The 14,850-nt window shown below is 49.8% G+C and overlaps 1 protein-coding gene across 14 annotated transcripts in view; it reads left to right on the top strand.

The window, feature by feature from the left end:
• HIPK2 (homeodomain interacting protein kinase 2) overlaps positions 1-14,850 on the top strand; it is a 193,608-nt gene that overhangs the window by 165,117 nt on the left and 13,641 nt on the right. For 8 of the 14 annotated variants that reach the window (XM_077850122.1, XM_077850125.1, XM_077850127.1 and 5 more), the window contains 3 exons: positions 5,306-5,550; positions 11,569-11,726; positions 12,879-13,325. In XM_077850122.1, coding sequence (XP_077706248.1) covers positions 5,306-5,550; positions 11,569-11,726; positions 12,879-13,325 — 850 coding nt within the window. Of the gene's footprint in view, positions 1-5,305; positions 5,551-11,568; positions 11,727-12,878; positions 14,222-14,850 lie in introns of those variants that run through there. The other 6 variants (XM_077850133.1, XM_077850134.1, XM_077850131.1 and 3 more) reach the window with 2 other exon arrangements.

Raw genomic sequence — 14,850 nt, 5'->3', positions numbered from 1 at the left:
ATGGGTAAAGAAAATGCAGCATGTACACACGGTGGAATTCTAGTCAGCCTTAAAAAAAAAAGGGAAATTCTGCAATATGCAAAAAAAAAAAAAAACCTCTTAACAAGAGGCTTCTAAAATAGTCAAGTTCATAGAATCAAGCAGTGGGATCTCCCTTGCCATCCGCTTGAATTAGGCAACACTTAGAGCCTAGTCAACAGCACTGTATTGTATGCTGAAAATTTTGTTAAGAGGGTAGATCTCCAGTTAAGTACTCATGCAGTCAGTATATTACAACATTCTTTACAGTCTTGCAGTGGGGAGCAGGGGGACAGTGCAGAGCCCTTCGACCAGTAGTCGTACATCCAACAAATGTTACCTGCGGTTATTAATCAGTGTTTGCAGCAAGAGAAGAGTGGTGTTTCTCATGCACAGCATTGACTGGAAATCAGGGCAGTGAAGTAAGTCATGTAACGTTTATTGGTAGAGATGAGTTTTGACCCCAGTCTCGAAGGTTGAAGCTGACTGAGATTGACAACTAGAAATCAGCGACACGTTCCAGGTAGGGCCCCACAGGGCAGGAGTCACAGGCTTGTGTCCGCTCCTCCGGCAGGGCTTCCTCCACGGGGGCTGATTTCTCTACTTCCAAGCTCCTTATTTCTTTCCATCATTTTAAAATGATGAAAATCAGCTATCGCCAGGACAACACAAAGCAATTTGTGAACTCTGGAAGCTTTGTTCTTTATTCAGAAGTGATGTTCTGGCCGAGGACACTTGAGGAAATATTTCTCATTCTGCTCCTCTCTCTCAGTTCCATTAACCAATTATTAATGAGATTGATAAACTATCAATAATAATTAGACACTGTAGTGGAATGAATCCCAGTAGAATCAGTACATATGAGCCTAAAGAACCCAGAGCGGTAATGTCAAATGTATGCTCATTTTCAAAGTGACTCATTTAACAGCTTCCCATTTGTTCTCGAATCTGCATAGTATATTCGGGTAGAGCACAGAGATGTTTTTAACAGCAGAAGAGATTAAAAACAGAGCTATCAGATTAATTCACCTTTTCCAAGCCTGTCACGAGCAAATCCAAAGAGGTAGGTAAATTAGCCCTGGACTATGTTATACCTATTTGCTCATTAGGCATAATGAGCTCTGAAAACAAAGGAATGGGACCCATGAGCTGTTTTATAGAGATTTTATCCCACACTCGTTGATAGATATTAAGATACTGACATGCAGGATCCTCAGCCTCTGTAGAAAGGCTCACTACCTGTTGGGTTTCCAGCAGGAGATGGCCCTAAATTCTCACAGGTCATCCAGACTAAACTATCAACTCTTGAAAGATTCTTGCCAACAAGCCATCCTTTGGTGACAAGAAGCTCACTGGTTCATGAAGCGGCCCCATTGTGTGTTTAAATTCTTACTCCTACTGAGCTGAAGCTTCTCCACAATTTCCAAATTTGAATTTTATTACAGCTTGGCTATGTGTCCATGTGTCTGTTTAATTTGCTCATTTTTGAAACAACTTGGAACACAAGGAAGATCTGGCCAGCAGGAATTGGCCAGGTCTGGGTCTACATGTAAGGCACACTTACTATAGACATCTATTTCCTCTCCAAATTAGGAGTAAACCAAATCTTATTTTAAATGTCTTTAATAGTGAGTCTTTAGGGGACCCTCGCAGTGGATCCTTTCATGCCACTCTTCCCCAATAGATGTCAGAGCAGGTTGGAAGTGGAGGGACGTTTAGGGTCACACTAATATCTAGGCCACTGGCCAGGGTCACACCAGTGAATGGACAGTAGAGCCAGGACCAGAACACCAGCTCCCAGGACTGGGGTTGGAAGCCAGCCTCTGTTCTTCATGTGCGCCTGCAGCAGAACACACCTGTGTTTGGTAAGATGACCTGCTAAGCCACTGTGTATGTGGGTTAATTATGCAGACCTGGCTATGACCTATGACAGAAGCCGAGAGTGAAGGACAGGCATCACATCTCCCTGCAGCCCCTACAGAACTGGACGCCGTACAGAGTTACAGCCTCCGGGGCCTTTTCCCCAGGTCCTGGGACCACTTTGATGGTGTATGCATGGAGGGAGAAGGGGCCCTCGGTAGCATCTTTTTTTTTTTAATTTTTATTTATGATAGTCACACACACACACAGAGAGAGAGAGAGGCAGAGACATAGGCGGAGGGAGAAGCAGGCTCCATGCACCGGGAGCCCGACGTGGGATTCGATCCCGGGTCTCCAAGATCGCGCCCTGGGCCAAAGGCAGGCGCCAAACCGCTGCGCCACCCAGGGATCCCCCTCGGTAGCATCTTAGTACACAGCAGACATACACAAAGAAGTCGGTTCTGTCATCCAGCCCCATCACCCCAGAAAGCGGCCCCACGTCCTCCTGCCACAGCTTTCCACATCCTCTTGCTTCTCTTGGACTCCTCCTCCCTACTTTCCAGGCTCAGGGACTTTCTCCTTGTGCCCCATGTCCTAGTTCTTATGCCAGATCTCCATGCCCCCCACCCACTTCCACCCCCCACAAATCCCATCTGCTTTTCTGATTCTCAAGTATACGTTTCAGTGACATGAAGTACGCTCACAACATGTACAACCATCACCACTTATTTCCAGAAGTTTGTCATCACTCCAAACAGGGACTCTGTACCCATTAAGTAATCGCTCCCCATGCCCCACCCTCCCCAGCTCCTGGTAATCTTGAATCTACCTTCTCTAAGAGGTTGGTTATTCTAGATATCTATGTAAGTGGAATCACACAGTGTTTGTCCTTTTTGTGTCTGGCTTCTTTTACTTAGCGCGTTTTCAAGGTATATCCATGCTGTAGCACATATCAGAACTCTATTCGTTTTTATGGCTAAAATTCCATTGTGTGGATAGACCACATTTTTCTTACGCATTTGTCTGTTGATGGACACCTAGGTTAATTCCACCTTTACACTCTTATGCATGATGTAGCTGTGAACACTGGCATACAAGGATCTGATTGGGTCCTTGCTTTCCCCTCCTCTGCATGAATACCTTCAGTGGCATTGCTGGGTCATATGGTAATTATGTGGCTTTTTGAGAAACAAGCATATGGGGATTTTTTGCATTCCAGCTGTTATAAGTGGGAAGCATAGGTCTTTACTAATTAAAATGTATCTGTTTTATCGAAGTTAATATGAAGAGCTGTAAATATATGCAGTCACTTCATTCCTCATCTGCCTTTGAGTTCCTAGCAATTGTCACCGGTACAACTCATTTGACAGTTCATCACAGAAGGCTTTGTGACATCCATTATTCTCTTTAACTGATTATTTTAAAGCTTCTACTGTTTAACTTGTCATGTTTTTATACAGTCCCCCAATGAAATTTTAATCACCTCCAGGGCAGAGGCATGTATTATAGCTCTTTGTACAGGAATCCCCTGTGGCACCTACCACAGATCTCCAAGATATCTAACTAATGAGTTTTCATTTCTTTCATATCAATCTTCTGGTTTATTCATAGACTAAAAACTTCTCCATCCAATCCATGCCTTGATAGAATCCCCTTTGCCTGGATCTATTTTTGCAATCCTGTTTTCACATGTTAAATGAGGTAGCACAACCAGTAACAGTGATAATAGCCACAAACTTTCATATGTACACTATTCAGAGCACTTCCCTGTATGTTCTCACTTCTCAAAATAAGCCTATATACGTAGGTAGTGTCATTATCCACGTTTGATCATGAGACAGACAATCACTCAGAGGTTGCATAGCTAGCTGCCCAAGGCCATACAACCAGCAACTGCGAAGTAGTTGCTGCAGGGCCTGTGTTCTGACCCACGGACACAGTTAGGAAGGGACTCTTCTACCTTGAACCAGGAAGGACAAAATGTGCAGCCACTGGAAGAATATTTCAGCCCAGATGTCAGTAGTGCCAGGCTTCAGGGAGCAGGGGCTCAGACCTTCTGTGGGTTCACCTCCCAGCCCCTCTAGCCTTTAGCAGCCTGGATGACCTTCCACTTACCTTCTGCCCGGCTGCCTGGGGCTCTCGAGTTTGCCCATTTCTCTGCTGCCCTTAGGGTGGCAGAGATCTATCTTGGAAAGAGTCTGGCCTGTGACTGGCCACATGACCTTGGGCAAGACACCTGGAGGTGGGGGTGGTTGTTCCATTAGGCCCTCCATAAATAGCAGCTGCTTCTCTTAGCAAATTATTTGGAAACTGACCCTGTCTTACCTAGGCAATCAATATTTCTTAAAAATAGATGATCAATATATAAAAATAGATGTAGATCTTGTTTTAAAACCCTCACAATAAGCAACAAATTCCGTATCCATCATCCCACCCACCTGCCCTGGAGGCAGCCAGAATGGGTTCCTAAAGTAGCCACACCAACATAAATATCTCAAGAAAGAAAATGTGCTGGCCAGGAGCCATCCAAAGCTGGTTCCTCCCTATCAGCATAGAACGAAGTTTCCGATACAGGAGGAAAACCACAGCTGCTGAGCAACACTCTCATAGGCGTCATCCCCAAGGGAGCCCTTCTGACCTCACCTACACACTGTGCTGTCCCCTCCCTGATCCTGGGCTCCTGCTCTAGGGAGGCTGCAGAGGGGCCAGGCCTCCCCCTCAAGAAGGGGACCCTCAGATGTCCTGGCAGCCTGCACCACCCACTCATTCCACATGACGTCCCAGCAAAGAGGTGGCAAAGGGTGTGGTGTCCAGCTCCCAGTTTTTCTCTCCCAGTGTCTCTGAACTGTGTTGTGTGTGGTCAGCCTCCTGAGACCCCGCTCTTCATGCACGCCTCTCTCTGCATCCTGCTTCCCCTTGGACATTTCGCTCCCTCGCACCCAAGTTCAGCGGATCTCCCAGGCCCTGAACCTAAGCTGATGATGGCTCTCCTCTCAGAGGTGTCCTTCTGCAAACCGGGGCCTTAGGTTGCCAAGGTCTTCTTGGGCTTTCTCTACATGCTAGGATGTCCCCTTGTGGTGGCTCAGAAGGTGCTGCCACACAGCTGTGGGCTATAGGCACCTCCCCTGCAGTTCTCCTGCTGGGGGAGAACCCAGGGCCATCTGGAAGCTTCTCCCGTTTCCAGAAGTGCCGGGGACCCAGCTCCAGCCCTTCTCGTGTCTTCACACATCCCCCTGCTGGTTGGATGGGCAACACTGTGTCCCTAGTCTCCACATTAGGGTCCGGAGAGCAGATGTCACGTTCCTACACACACACGCGCACGTCCCAGAGCACCAAGGGGCTTCTCACATGGCTGGTTCTGGAATGCTGGTTGGTGTCTCACCTCACAGCTGCCTCACAATCCTGATTTCTCCCTTTCCGTTTTCAGCACTGTCTCCAAGCAGAGGAAAAACGTCATCAGCTGTGTCACAGTCCACGACTCTCCGTACTCCGACTCCTCCAGCAACACCAGCCCCTACTCCGTGCAGCACCGCGCTGGGCACCACGGCAATGCCTGTGACGCCAAGGGGAGCCTGGAGAACCACTGCACTGGGAACCCCCGAACTATCATCGTGCCCCCCCTGAAAACCCAGGCCAGCGAAGTGCTGGTGGAATGTGATAGCCTGGTGCCAGGTAACTTGGGGCCGGGGCAGGCCAGGAGCACCTGTCTGCAGGCCGGTGTTTTTGGGTTCTGCCAACAAGTGGCCGTGTTGTGGGAGAACTAGTGAGCCCCAGGTTACTGTAGCTCCTTACCCAAGGATTACACTCAAGCAGCCAGGGTAGGGTTCTGTTTAATGTCACCTTATAGAAGCGGAGTTTTCACTTTTTTATTCTATAATTAATCCCTCGCTGCCTTTACGGTGGATCTCACACTGATTAGGTGCATAAATATGAAATAAAAGCCACCCAGCTCCCTCCTGGCTTAGGCTGCTCCTGACCGACTGAACATGAAGAAGCCCTAGTGGTAGAGCAGCTTCCTGTGTGGGAAGAATCTTCTCTGAGTCCTGCGGGTGAGGGTGACACATAGGCCCACTTTGGTATCCCCTCAGAGTTCGCTGTTGGGAGGACAGGTCGTAGTGACAAGTGTGCTTATCTCCTGACACGCTGCTTGAGTAAAAGGAGCCCTTCTATCCCACGAAGGCCTGAAAATTGGACTAGAATAAAGGCTGAGAGCGTAACCTTCCAAATAAGATTAGTGGCTCCCCTCAGCTTTGGTAGTATCTCACCAGTGGAAGAATTTAGGGAATAAACTAGAAGCCATCTGCTTTTCTGCCATGAACTGTCATCAGGCCATTCAAAGCAGGCAGCACCTTCACAATAGCACTCTTTAGAAGGAAAGAGGTATGACCGGGCAAAAAAGATTTTGTTTAGATTCAGGGAACTAGTCATCAGGAAGGACCCCCGTCTATGTCACCTCAGATCCTTCTTGGGGTGGTCACCACCATGTAAGACCCGCTGGGCATGGGCCATTCAGGTTCTGCCACTGAGAGTGACGTGAAAGTGAAGAGCAGAATTCAGGATGGGGTCTTTCTCGGGGCTTTTCCAGCCCAGTACCATAGGCCAGTCCACATAGTGCGGGACACATGGACATCTCTTCCCAGAACCCTCTATCTCTACCCAGGCAAGGGTTTTAGTAGAAACCTTGGCAGGAAGAACACTCTCTAGAACCAAAGGAATCTGTAAGGCAAACAAAGTTGTTCACCCAGGAGACAGGACTCCTTAGAGCAGTGGCCCTCAGACTTTTCTACTCATTTATCCCTGAAATAATTGTTTCAAACTATATACGTCGCACATTTTTAAGTTTCGATATGGCAAAGGATATCATTTCCGTCATATGTTGTGTCACTGTTGAAGTATTAAATATGTTTGTCAAAACCTCGGAGCTACAGATTCAACTTACCCAATATAGGGGGACACAGCCCTGTTGCCTTAGAAGCAGCCACTCCTTGTCATCAGCCAGATGGCTACACTGATTCACCCCTGTCAGAAGTGGCTTCCCTCTGACAGCCACATCACCTCTGAATTTTGTTTCATGAATGGATAAATAGAGTAGAGAGTTTCCAAAGAGCCTGTAGCCTGAATAAAATGAGACTGGACTGTCTTCAGTGTTTCTTACCAAAGACGGCTTGACTTTGCTAAAAAGGGACTGTCCGTCCCTCAGGAGCTGGTCAGGGTTTTCACACCTGGAGGCAGTACACCGTAGTAACTTCCCAGAGAGAGAAGCAATGGGAGACACGTGGATGTGAGGGAGAAGGTAGGAAAGGAAAACCAATGGATGTTAGTGCTGGCGAATCAGTTGAGGAAAAGATAACATTTGCTAACTCAAAATATGGAAATTGACCCTTTAAGTCTTTATTACCAAATACCCTCGAGTCCTCAAGAAGCCCTACATGTGCTGGCTTATCATTGTAGCCCTCGAGGAGCCATCTGGCCGGCTCACTTAGAAGACTGTATGACTCTTGATCTCGGGGTTGTGAGTTCGAGCCCCACGCTGGGTGTAGAGATTACTTAAAAAAAATAAAATCTTAAAAAAAAAATTAGATTGCAACCTGCAATGCATACAGCTTGGTGTGAAGGGCTCTCCTACTTCATTAACAGTAAACATCTCAAGACCATGTTGTAGGAAGCCTGACCCTTTTATTGAGCAGAAAGAGGATATAGTCCTTCTTCATCTGCCATCCGAAAACCAGGGCACCTGGGTGGCTCAGTAGGTTAAGTTTAAGCATCTGCCTTCAGTTCAGGTCATGATCCCTTGGGGCTCCCTACTTAGTGGGCAGCCTGCTTTTCCCTCTGCCCCTCCCCTTACTCCTGTATTCGCTCACTCAAATAAATAATTTTTTTAAGTTTAAAAAAACCTCTCCAAAAAACAAATTTTAAGTTTATAGCAAACTCATTAGTGGTGAAGCCCAACTCAGATTAGCAAGGAGCTGTTCACAGTCTCTTCCTCATAGTCATTTGTGCCACTTAGTAAAATATCCCTGGGTTTTGGAGCAGAAACCTTCCTGTCTTTGATTACAGGGCGGTGCCCAAGACTCTGTGGGGCATAACCTAATATATTGAACCTTTCTAAAATCTGAAATTCTGAATTTCAAAAATGTGTGACCTCAGGGATTTTAGATCACAGATTGAGACCTACAGCACAAGTCCGTGAGTTTTGTTCCATTGAGAATGCCCCTGTTCTGAGACACCTTGGGGGAACTGTAACGTTCCCTTTAAAATATGGGTAATGGTTTATAAGAATTGGCTCAAGATAGATCTTCTTGAGGTCATCTACAAATTAATTGTTTTTAAGGGTGGCTGGTGCTAAATTTTTCTTGGCCTCTTAAATCAGCATGAGAGAGTGGCCAGATTTCCACACGTTAGAAATCCTCCAGCTTGGAGCTTTGTCGGCCTTTGGTCCTGGTGCCATTCTGTGGAAGGTGACACAATTCTGAGGAGAGTTACTGAAACTTTTAGACCACCTCATCCAATCCCTAGTGAAGACAGGTGATGAGACTGAGGACCGGCTGGCTTTGTCAGCATCACAGCAGTTTTGTGTCTGGAAACCACAAAGGCAGGAGAAGACAGCTTTGTGGAGCTCACATTTCACGCCTTTCAAGTTACATTAACCACTTCCATCATCAGCCCACTGCTCGTGGGCAGGGGGCGGCTCTGAACGCTTACCCCCACTGCCTTTCCACAAGAACTGCGTGATATCTGAACAGCTGAGAGTCTCGGAGGGATGTTTCTGACCAAAAAAGAATAAAGGGTATGTGGGGGGGGGGGGGGTTATTCCCTGTGGTAAGGCTACTGATTCTAAAGCAGCCAGTGCTGCTGTCTCTGGGGAGCCCCATGGTATAACTTTCCCTGTAAAGAGAGATTTCTTTTCCCCTCTGAAGACATGCTGCACAGTCCTTCTGGTGACAAGTAAAAAGCAGGAACTTCATGCTGGTGCCTACTCGTCCCCAGCCTGTGGTGTTTCTCAACACAAATATATACCGTTCATTACAAAGTCATTGAAGGCTCAGAACCATCAGGAAAGCAGCCTTCCTCAGCATCACAGTGCCCAGTTGGCCCAGAGAGGTCCCAGTGTGACCAGGTCATAGCCCCTCCTATCCCCCCACCACCACAACTGGAGCTCCCAGGTGTTGCCTGGGTTCAAGTCAGGACAAATGCTGTGCAGGCAAGTTTTCTCCCAGAACTCACCCCTCCTTTGGGAGCTTGGGAAGGAGCCTTGGGGATTGCTCACATAACCTTCTTGGGTCCCTTAGGTGAGTTGAGGTTCTTTTAGAAGGCAACAGAATGAACTCTGTGCTGCCTTAAGACACATAATTCATTGGAAGGAATCAAGAAGGCTGAAGGAAATTTCAACAACCACATCCCAGGCTGAGCAGGACCCAGAATTCCCAGGACCTAGACCACTGGAAGCCACACACCTGCTTTCTGGAGCACCACTTCACCCTGACCCAGAGATTCCCAGGCTCCCAGTTTCCCAGTTCCAGGAGACAGGATTTGGTTGCCTCAGCTTGGAGTGGACATCTGTTCCTTGAGCACCAGCTTTAGCCAGGAAACAGGGCTCAATAATCAAGATGTTAACAATAGCTGACACAGGTAACGCTTTTAAGAGCTCAACATGTGACAGATAACTAGGCAATCCGTAATCATTAATTGACATAAACCTCATGACGACCCTGTTTGTAGTTACCATTATTCTCCCAGTTTCCCAGATGTGACAATGGAAGTACAGAGGTTAACTCGATCAAGACCATGTGGCTGGACCTCACAGGCATCTGGCTCCCCAGCCCACCCATACTCCGAAGCACCCTCCCACTCACCTAGCACAGACAGGACCACTAGAACTGTTTCCAGGGTGGCGGATCTTTGAGAGCAGCTGGGCAAGACTGACCAGAGTTCTGTAATGTCCCTCATGGCTGCAAGCCATACCTCAGGAGATTGACCATCAGCACCTGTCTTCTGCCACACTTGTCACTTTATTCATCTCAGCAGGAGGAAATGATTCTTTTAATGTCTTGGTCCCCTGCAGGACCCCGTCCCTTATTTGGGGGTTCACTGCTCTGACCTGGTCCCCATTCCCTGTTCCCGCAATGGTGGTAGCAGGCACGTGCCCAGCTCTGTCACGCCATTTCACCTAAAACTCCTCTAAGCTCTTCACTTCCAGACTCAAGCTGTGGATACCTGGAGCTCAGGCTTTCTCCCTCACAATAATTACCACAGAATGCCCAGAGAGCTGAACTAGGAGCAGAGAGGAAGCATCCGCAGCTAGGGCCCAGGCACAGTTTGTGACCTGCTACAGAACAGCAAGTACTCTGACTCCAGCAAGGTGGCACCGTGGCTGAGTGAAGAGGAGACACCAAAGCTCTGCTGCTAGCCAGCATTCGCAGCTCTCCAGCTCTTACCGGGCAGGGAATCCCCCAAACCACCACCCCCTCCCCATCCTCCAGGCTTTGGAGGGCCTTTGAGAGTCTAACTGGGTTTGGGTTTTTTTTTTTTAAAGATTTTATTTATTTGAAAGAGAGAGAATGCGTGCAGGAGTGGGGAAGGGGCAGAGGGAGAGGGAGAGGGAGAGGGAGAGGGAGGCTCCCTGCTGAGCAGGGAGCCCAACAGGAGCCTCGATTCCAGGACCCTGAGATCATGACCTGAGCTGAAGGCAGACACCTAACCGACTGAGCCACCCAGACCCTCTACAGGTTTGGCTTTTGCACAGCTCCGTACACCAGGGCCTGGCTGGTTCCTCTCATGGGGCATGTGTTGCTAATTCAGGTCCCCAAGCACCCCCCGCCATGGGGTTCTAATTTAGTGGGTGGGATGGGAGGACCCTCAAGTGCCAATGCACGGTCAGATTGGGGTCTCTGTTAGGACTCACTGCCTCCATCCCCAGTGGGGCAGCTCTCTCTTTCCTATAGCTGCTGCCTGTAGGGCAGGGAGGTTTCTCTTGGGCTTCAGTGTGCACCCCAGTCTCCCATCCCCTCCCCAAGTTTCTGGTTTCCCAAACTTTTGCTCTTCATGTTTCTCTCCCTGAGCAATTAATCGGTGTTCTCTCTGACTGGCCCCAGCCATCTCCTCTTTGACTTTGATTTCATCATCCTGGGATTTGTAATAGAATTGATCCAACACAGTTACATCAAGGGCCTGCTCATTGTGATGTATGCCTCATTCATACTTAGCATCCTCTACCCCAGCCTTGCCCGTTTTACACTTGCAGCCATGGGTGATTTTTTTCCTCAGGACATGTGTGGTTCTTTTTCTGAGGCCCCATTATCCATACTCTGCTTATGTGTCACTGTGTCTCTGGATCGCAGCAGACAACCCCACTGCAGCTCTGGATGGGGCACGAAGAGCTACAGAGAGAGACCTTTCCTCCTTTCCTCCGTTAGCGCCTCCTTGTGCTTTTCAGTGTCACCAGACAGGAATTCTAAAGTCCAACAAGCTGGGACTTGCTCCCAATCAGTGAGACAAGCTAAAGCCCAGTGGCCAGTCCAGAGTCAGAGCCGACTCTTAGCTGGATCTGGGGAGACGAGGCTAATTTGATTGGCTGGTCTTGGGAACACACTCCTTCCTAGGAGACCACTGTTGTTTCCCCTAGGGGCAGGGTCTTCTGGGCAGCAGGGGGACCTCTGAGCCATCTGTGACCCCTTATTCTTTCCCACACAGTCAACGCCAGTCAGCACTCGTCCTACAAGTCCAAGTCCTCCAGCAACGTGACCTCCACCAGCGGTCACTCTTCAGGGAGCTCGTCCGGAGCCATCGCCTACCGGCAGCAGCGGCCAGGACCGCATTTCCAGCAGCAGCAGCCTCTCAATCTCAGCCAGGTGAGTGCCGCCTGACCTGGCCTCAGCGGCCTGCAAACCACGCACATCACCGAGGCCCCTCCGTGCCTCCACTTCCCAGCGGGTGGCTGTAGGTGGGCCCACACCCACCCCGGCTCACAGGGCCGGGGACCTCTGAGTTCTTCCCACTGTGGGTAAAACACTGTGTCCTGGCCCCGTCAGACCAGGACACCAGCAGAGTACTGGCAGGCTGACAGAGTTGGGCTAGTGGGTCTTTGTGATGAGGGAGGCCAGGTCACACACGGGGAACCCCAAACCCAGGGCAAGCGAGGATTTGGAGCAGGTGGGTGGCCTTTCGGTAGAATTATAAATGAAGGCAGAGTCTCCTCGGTAGAGCTGGCCTGTGTGTAAAGGGTCTACGTCAGGTCCGAATTGCAGAGTGGACTCAGGGGCCTGTTTCCTCAGAAGCCATAGAGGGGACGTCAGTGGGGGAGCTTATGTTCAGAAACCCCTCGTCTGAAGTGGTGCACTTGGTAAACTGAGACCGCATCTCTGTGTCGTCACAACTCTGGTTCTCGGGAAGAGAGGGCTCTTTCATTTGTACCAATATAACTTCAAACAGCAAAGTGTCCAAGAGCCTAGGACTTTAGAGAACAAGATCTCACAGTGAGGGAGAAAGCAGTTGTCACTCAAAGAGTGGCTCCTCTGACACTTCATAGCTGCAGTAGGCCGTTTGGAGACATCCTGTTACCTCCTCAAACTGGCTTAATCTGTGTGTCATCCAGCTGGGGGCTCGGGACAGGGTTCCTTCTTCAGTCCAGGCTAATGTTGCTTTCCCAGCCTATAGGGGAGGCATCTTCCCTCACTCCTGTGGCTTCTGGCCTCCTCCTCTCCTCCCCTCCCCCTCCTCCCCCTCCTCCCCCTCCTTCCCACTCCCCTGGCCCTCCTCCCCCCACCCCCAACCCCACCTTCCTCTCTTACCCCTTCTCACTTCTCTCTTTCCCTCCTCCCCCTCCTCCCTCCTACCCCTTACCCCCTCACTGTCCTCCCCCTCCTTACTTCTCTCTCTTCTCCTCCTCTCCCTCCTCCCTCACCCTTCTCCCTCCTTCCTCACCTCTCCTCTTCCTCCCTTTCCTCCCCTCCCACGTGTCTGGCCCCCAATGCAGCCCTCTCCTGGTGCTTCTCCTTCTCCAGGCTCAGCAGCACATCACCGCAGAGCGCGCCGGGAGCCACCGCCGGCAGCAGGCCTACATCACTCCCACGATGGCTCAGGCCCCGTACTCCTTCCCGCACAACAGCCCCAGCCACGGCACTGTGCACCCCCACCTGGCCGCCGCTGCTGCAGCAGCCCACCTCCCTGCCCAGCCCCACCTCTACACCTACACGGCGCCCGCGGCCTTGGGCTCCACCGGCACCGTGGCCCACCTGGTGGCCTCCCAAGGCTCAGCGCGTCACACCGTGCAGCACACTGCCTACCCGGCCAGCATCGTCCACCAGGTCCCCGTGAGCATGGGCCCCCGGGTCCTGCCCTCACCCACCATCCACCCGAGTCAGTATCCAGCCCAGTTTGCCCACCAGACCTACATCAGCGCCTCTCCAGCCTCCACCGTCTACACTGGATACCCACTGAGCCCCGCCAAGGTCAACCAGTACCCTTACATATAAACACTGGAAGGGGAGGGGAAGGGAGGGAGGAGGGGCAGCAGGGAGGAGGGTGGAGGGGTGAGGTGGGAGCCGAGCTTTTTATACTGAAGACGCGGCACACAAACAATGCAATGGGGCAGGGTGGGCAGGGAGCAGGGGGCAGGGACGGACACCAAGAAAACTTGAACCAGGAGGTGGGGGGACCTTAGAGCAGAGAAGACATTTTAAAAAAGAAGGGATTGAGGAGGGGGAAATCTATGCTTTTTATTTTAAAAAAGAAAAAGGAAAAAAAAAGAAAACGTCGGTAAACAAAAAACACAGCTCACGAACCCATTCTGCACCAAACTGGAAAGGAGAAGAAGAGAGCGACAGAAGATTCCTGGAAGTTGGGGGGTGGGGCCCCAGTTTTTGAAGAACTTTATCTATGAACTTCTCAAAGATTATTTTCATATGGCGGCAAGTGACATTTAAGAATTTGCTGTCGGGGACACCTGATGTGGAAATCCAATAGATTTTTAATTATGGAACATATTAGGGATTTTTCCAGAACTCTAAAGGGTCAGCAGCCCTCTAGAAGGTCAGGCCGTGGCCTGAGGAGGCTGATATTTGGGGGTTGGTATGGGGTTGGCCAAACCCAGTTCTGGCTCACGTGTCAGGAGGGGAGTGGCCAGGCTGAAGGAAGCCCCTGCCAGCAGAGGGCACAGCTTCTCTTCCTGAGCACTCTGGAGAAATCCCTACAAAGCAATGTCACTCCTCCAGTGTCATTAATAATGTGTGTTGCAAACTTTAGGTTTTTTTTTTTTCCTTTCCTGAAGATTTCTTTTCTCTTTGAATCAATCCCTAGTCACGTAGCATAGGGCTAGCGGTCGTCACCGACATCCTAGTAGAATGTAGCGGTCAGCACCCCTGTTTTCTACTTTGTGTTCAACTCCAATGATACCAATAGACTATTCCTCAATGTAATTGCACAAAAAAAAAAAAAAAAAAAAAGGCGATAGAACATAGGCATGTAACCAGTGTGGTGGTCCAGGTGTGCGAGCGTGAACGAGTGTGTGTGGGTGTGAGCGCGGATGCCACCCTCCCTGCGTGTCCCTCGGCGCCGCCATCCCGGCTCTCGCATCCTTGATTTTACACCGGTCCCTCCTAGTGCCTTACCGACCAACAGACGCGGTGTGAGGGTTTACTTCCATGGTACTCCAAGAAGCTGACTGAGGCGAGTCACATCATCTCAGCTCTTCTTTTGTGCTGTTGTGACATTTTACTCTGGTCTTTCCTTCCTTGTTTCCTTTTTTTTTTTATTTGAATTTGAATTTGATTTTAATACCTGTTGTCTTTTTTGAGCTGTCTGCCAACAAAGGGGCATCAGGGAGCTGGCAGGAGCAGGGTGGGGGGAGCCCATGGATCTTGAGAGAGAAGTAGCAGATGGATGACTCTGAGAGCAAGAGGGACTCCCCACGCTGCACCCTCACCCCACTCTGCATCCAGTTCTGCCTGATGGGGGGGCGGGGGCGGGCTGGCTCTA

The sequence above is a fragment of the Canis aureus genome, chromosome 15, assembly GCF_053574225.1.
Source record: "Canis aureus isolate CA01 chromosome 15, VMU_Caureus_v.1.0, whole genome shotgun sequence".
Lineage (NCBI taxonomy): Eukaryota > Metazoa > Chordata > Mammalia > Carnivora > Canidae > Canis > Canis aureus.
Note: the sequence above shows the minus strand (reverse complement) of the source record. Positions and strands in the feature narration are given on the sequence as shown.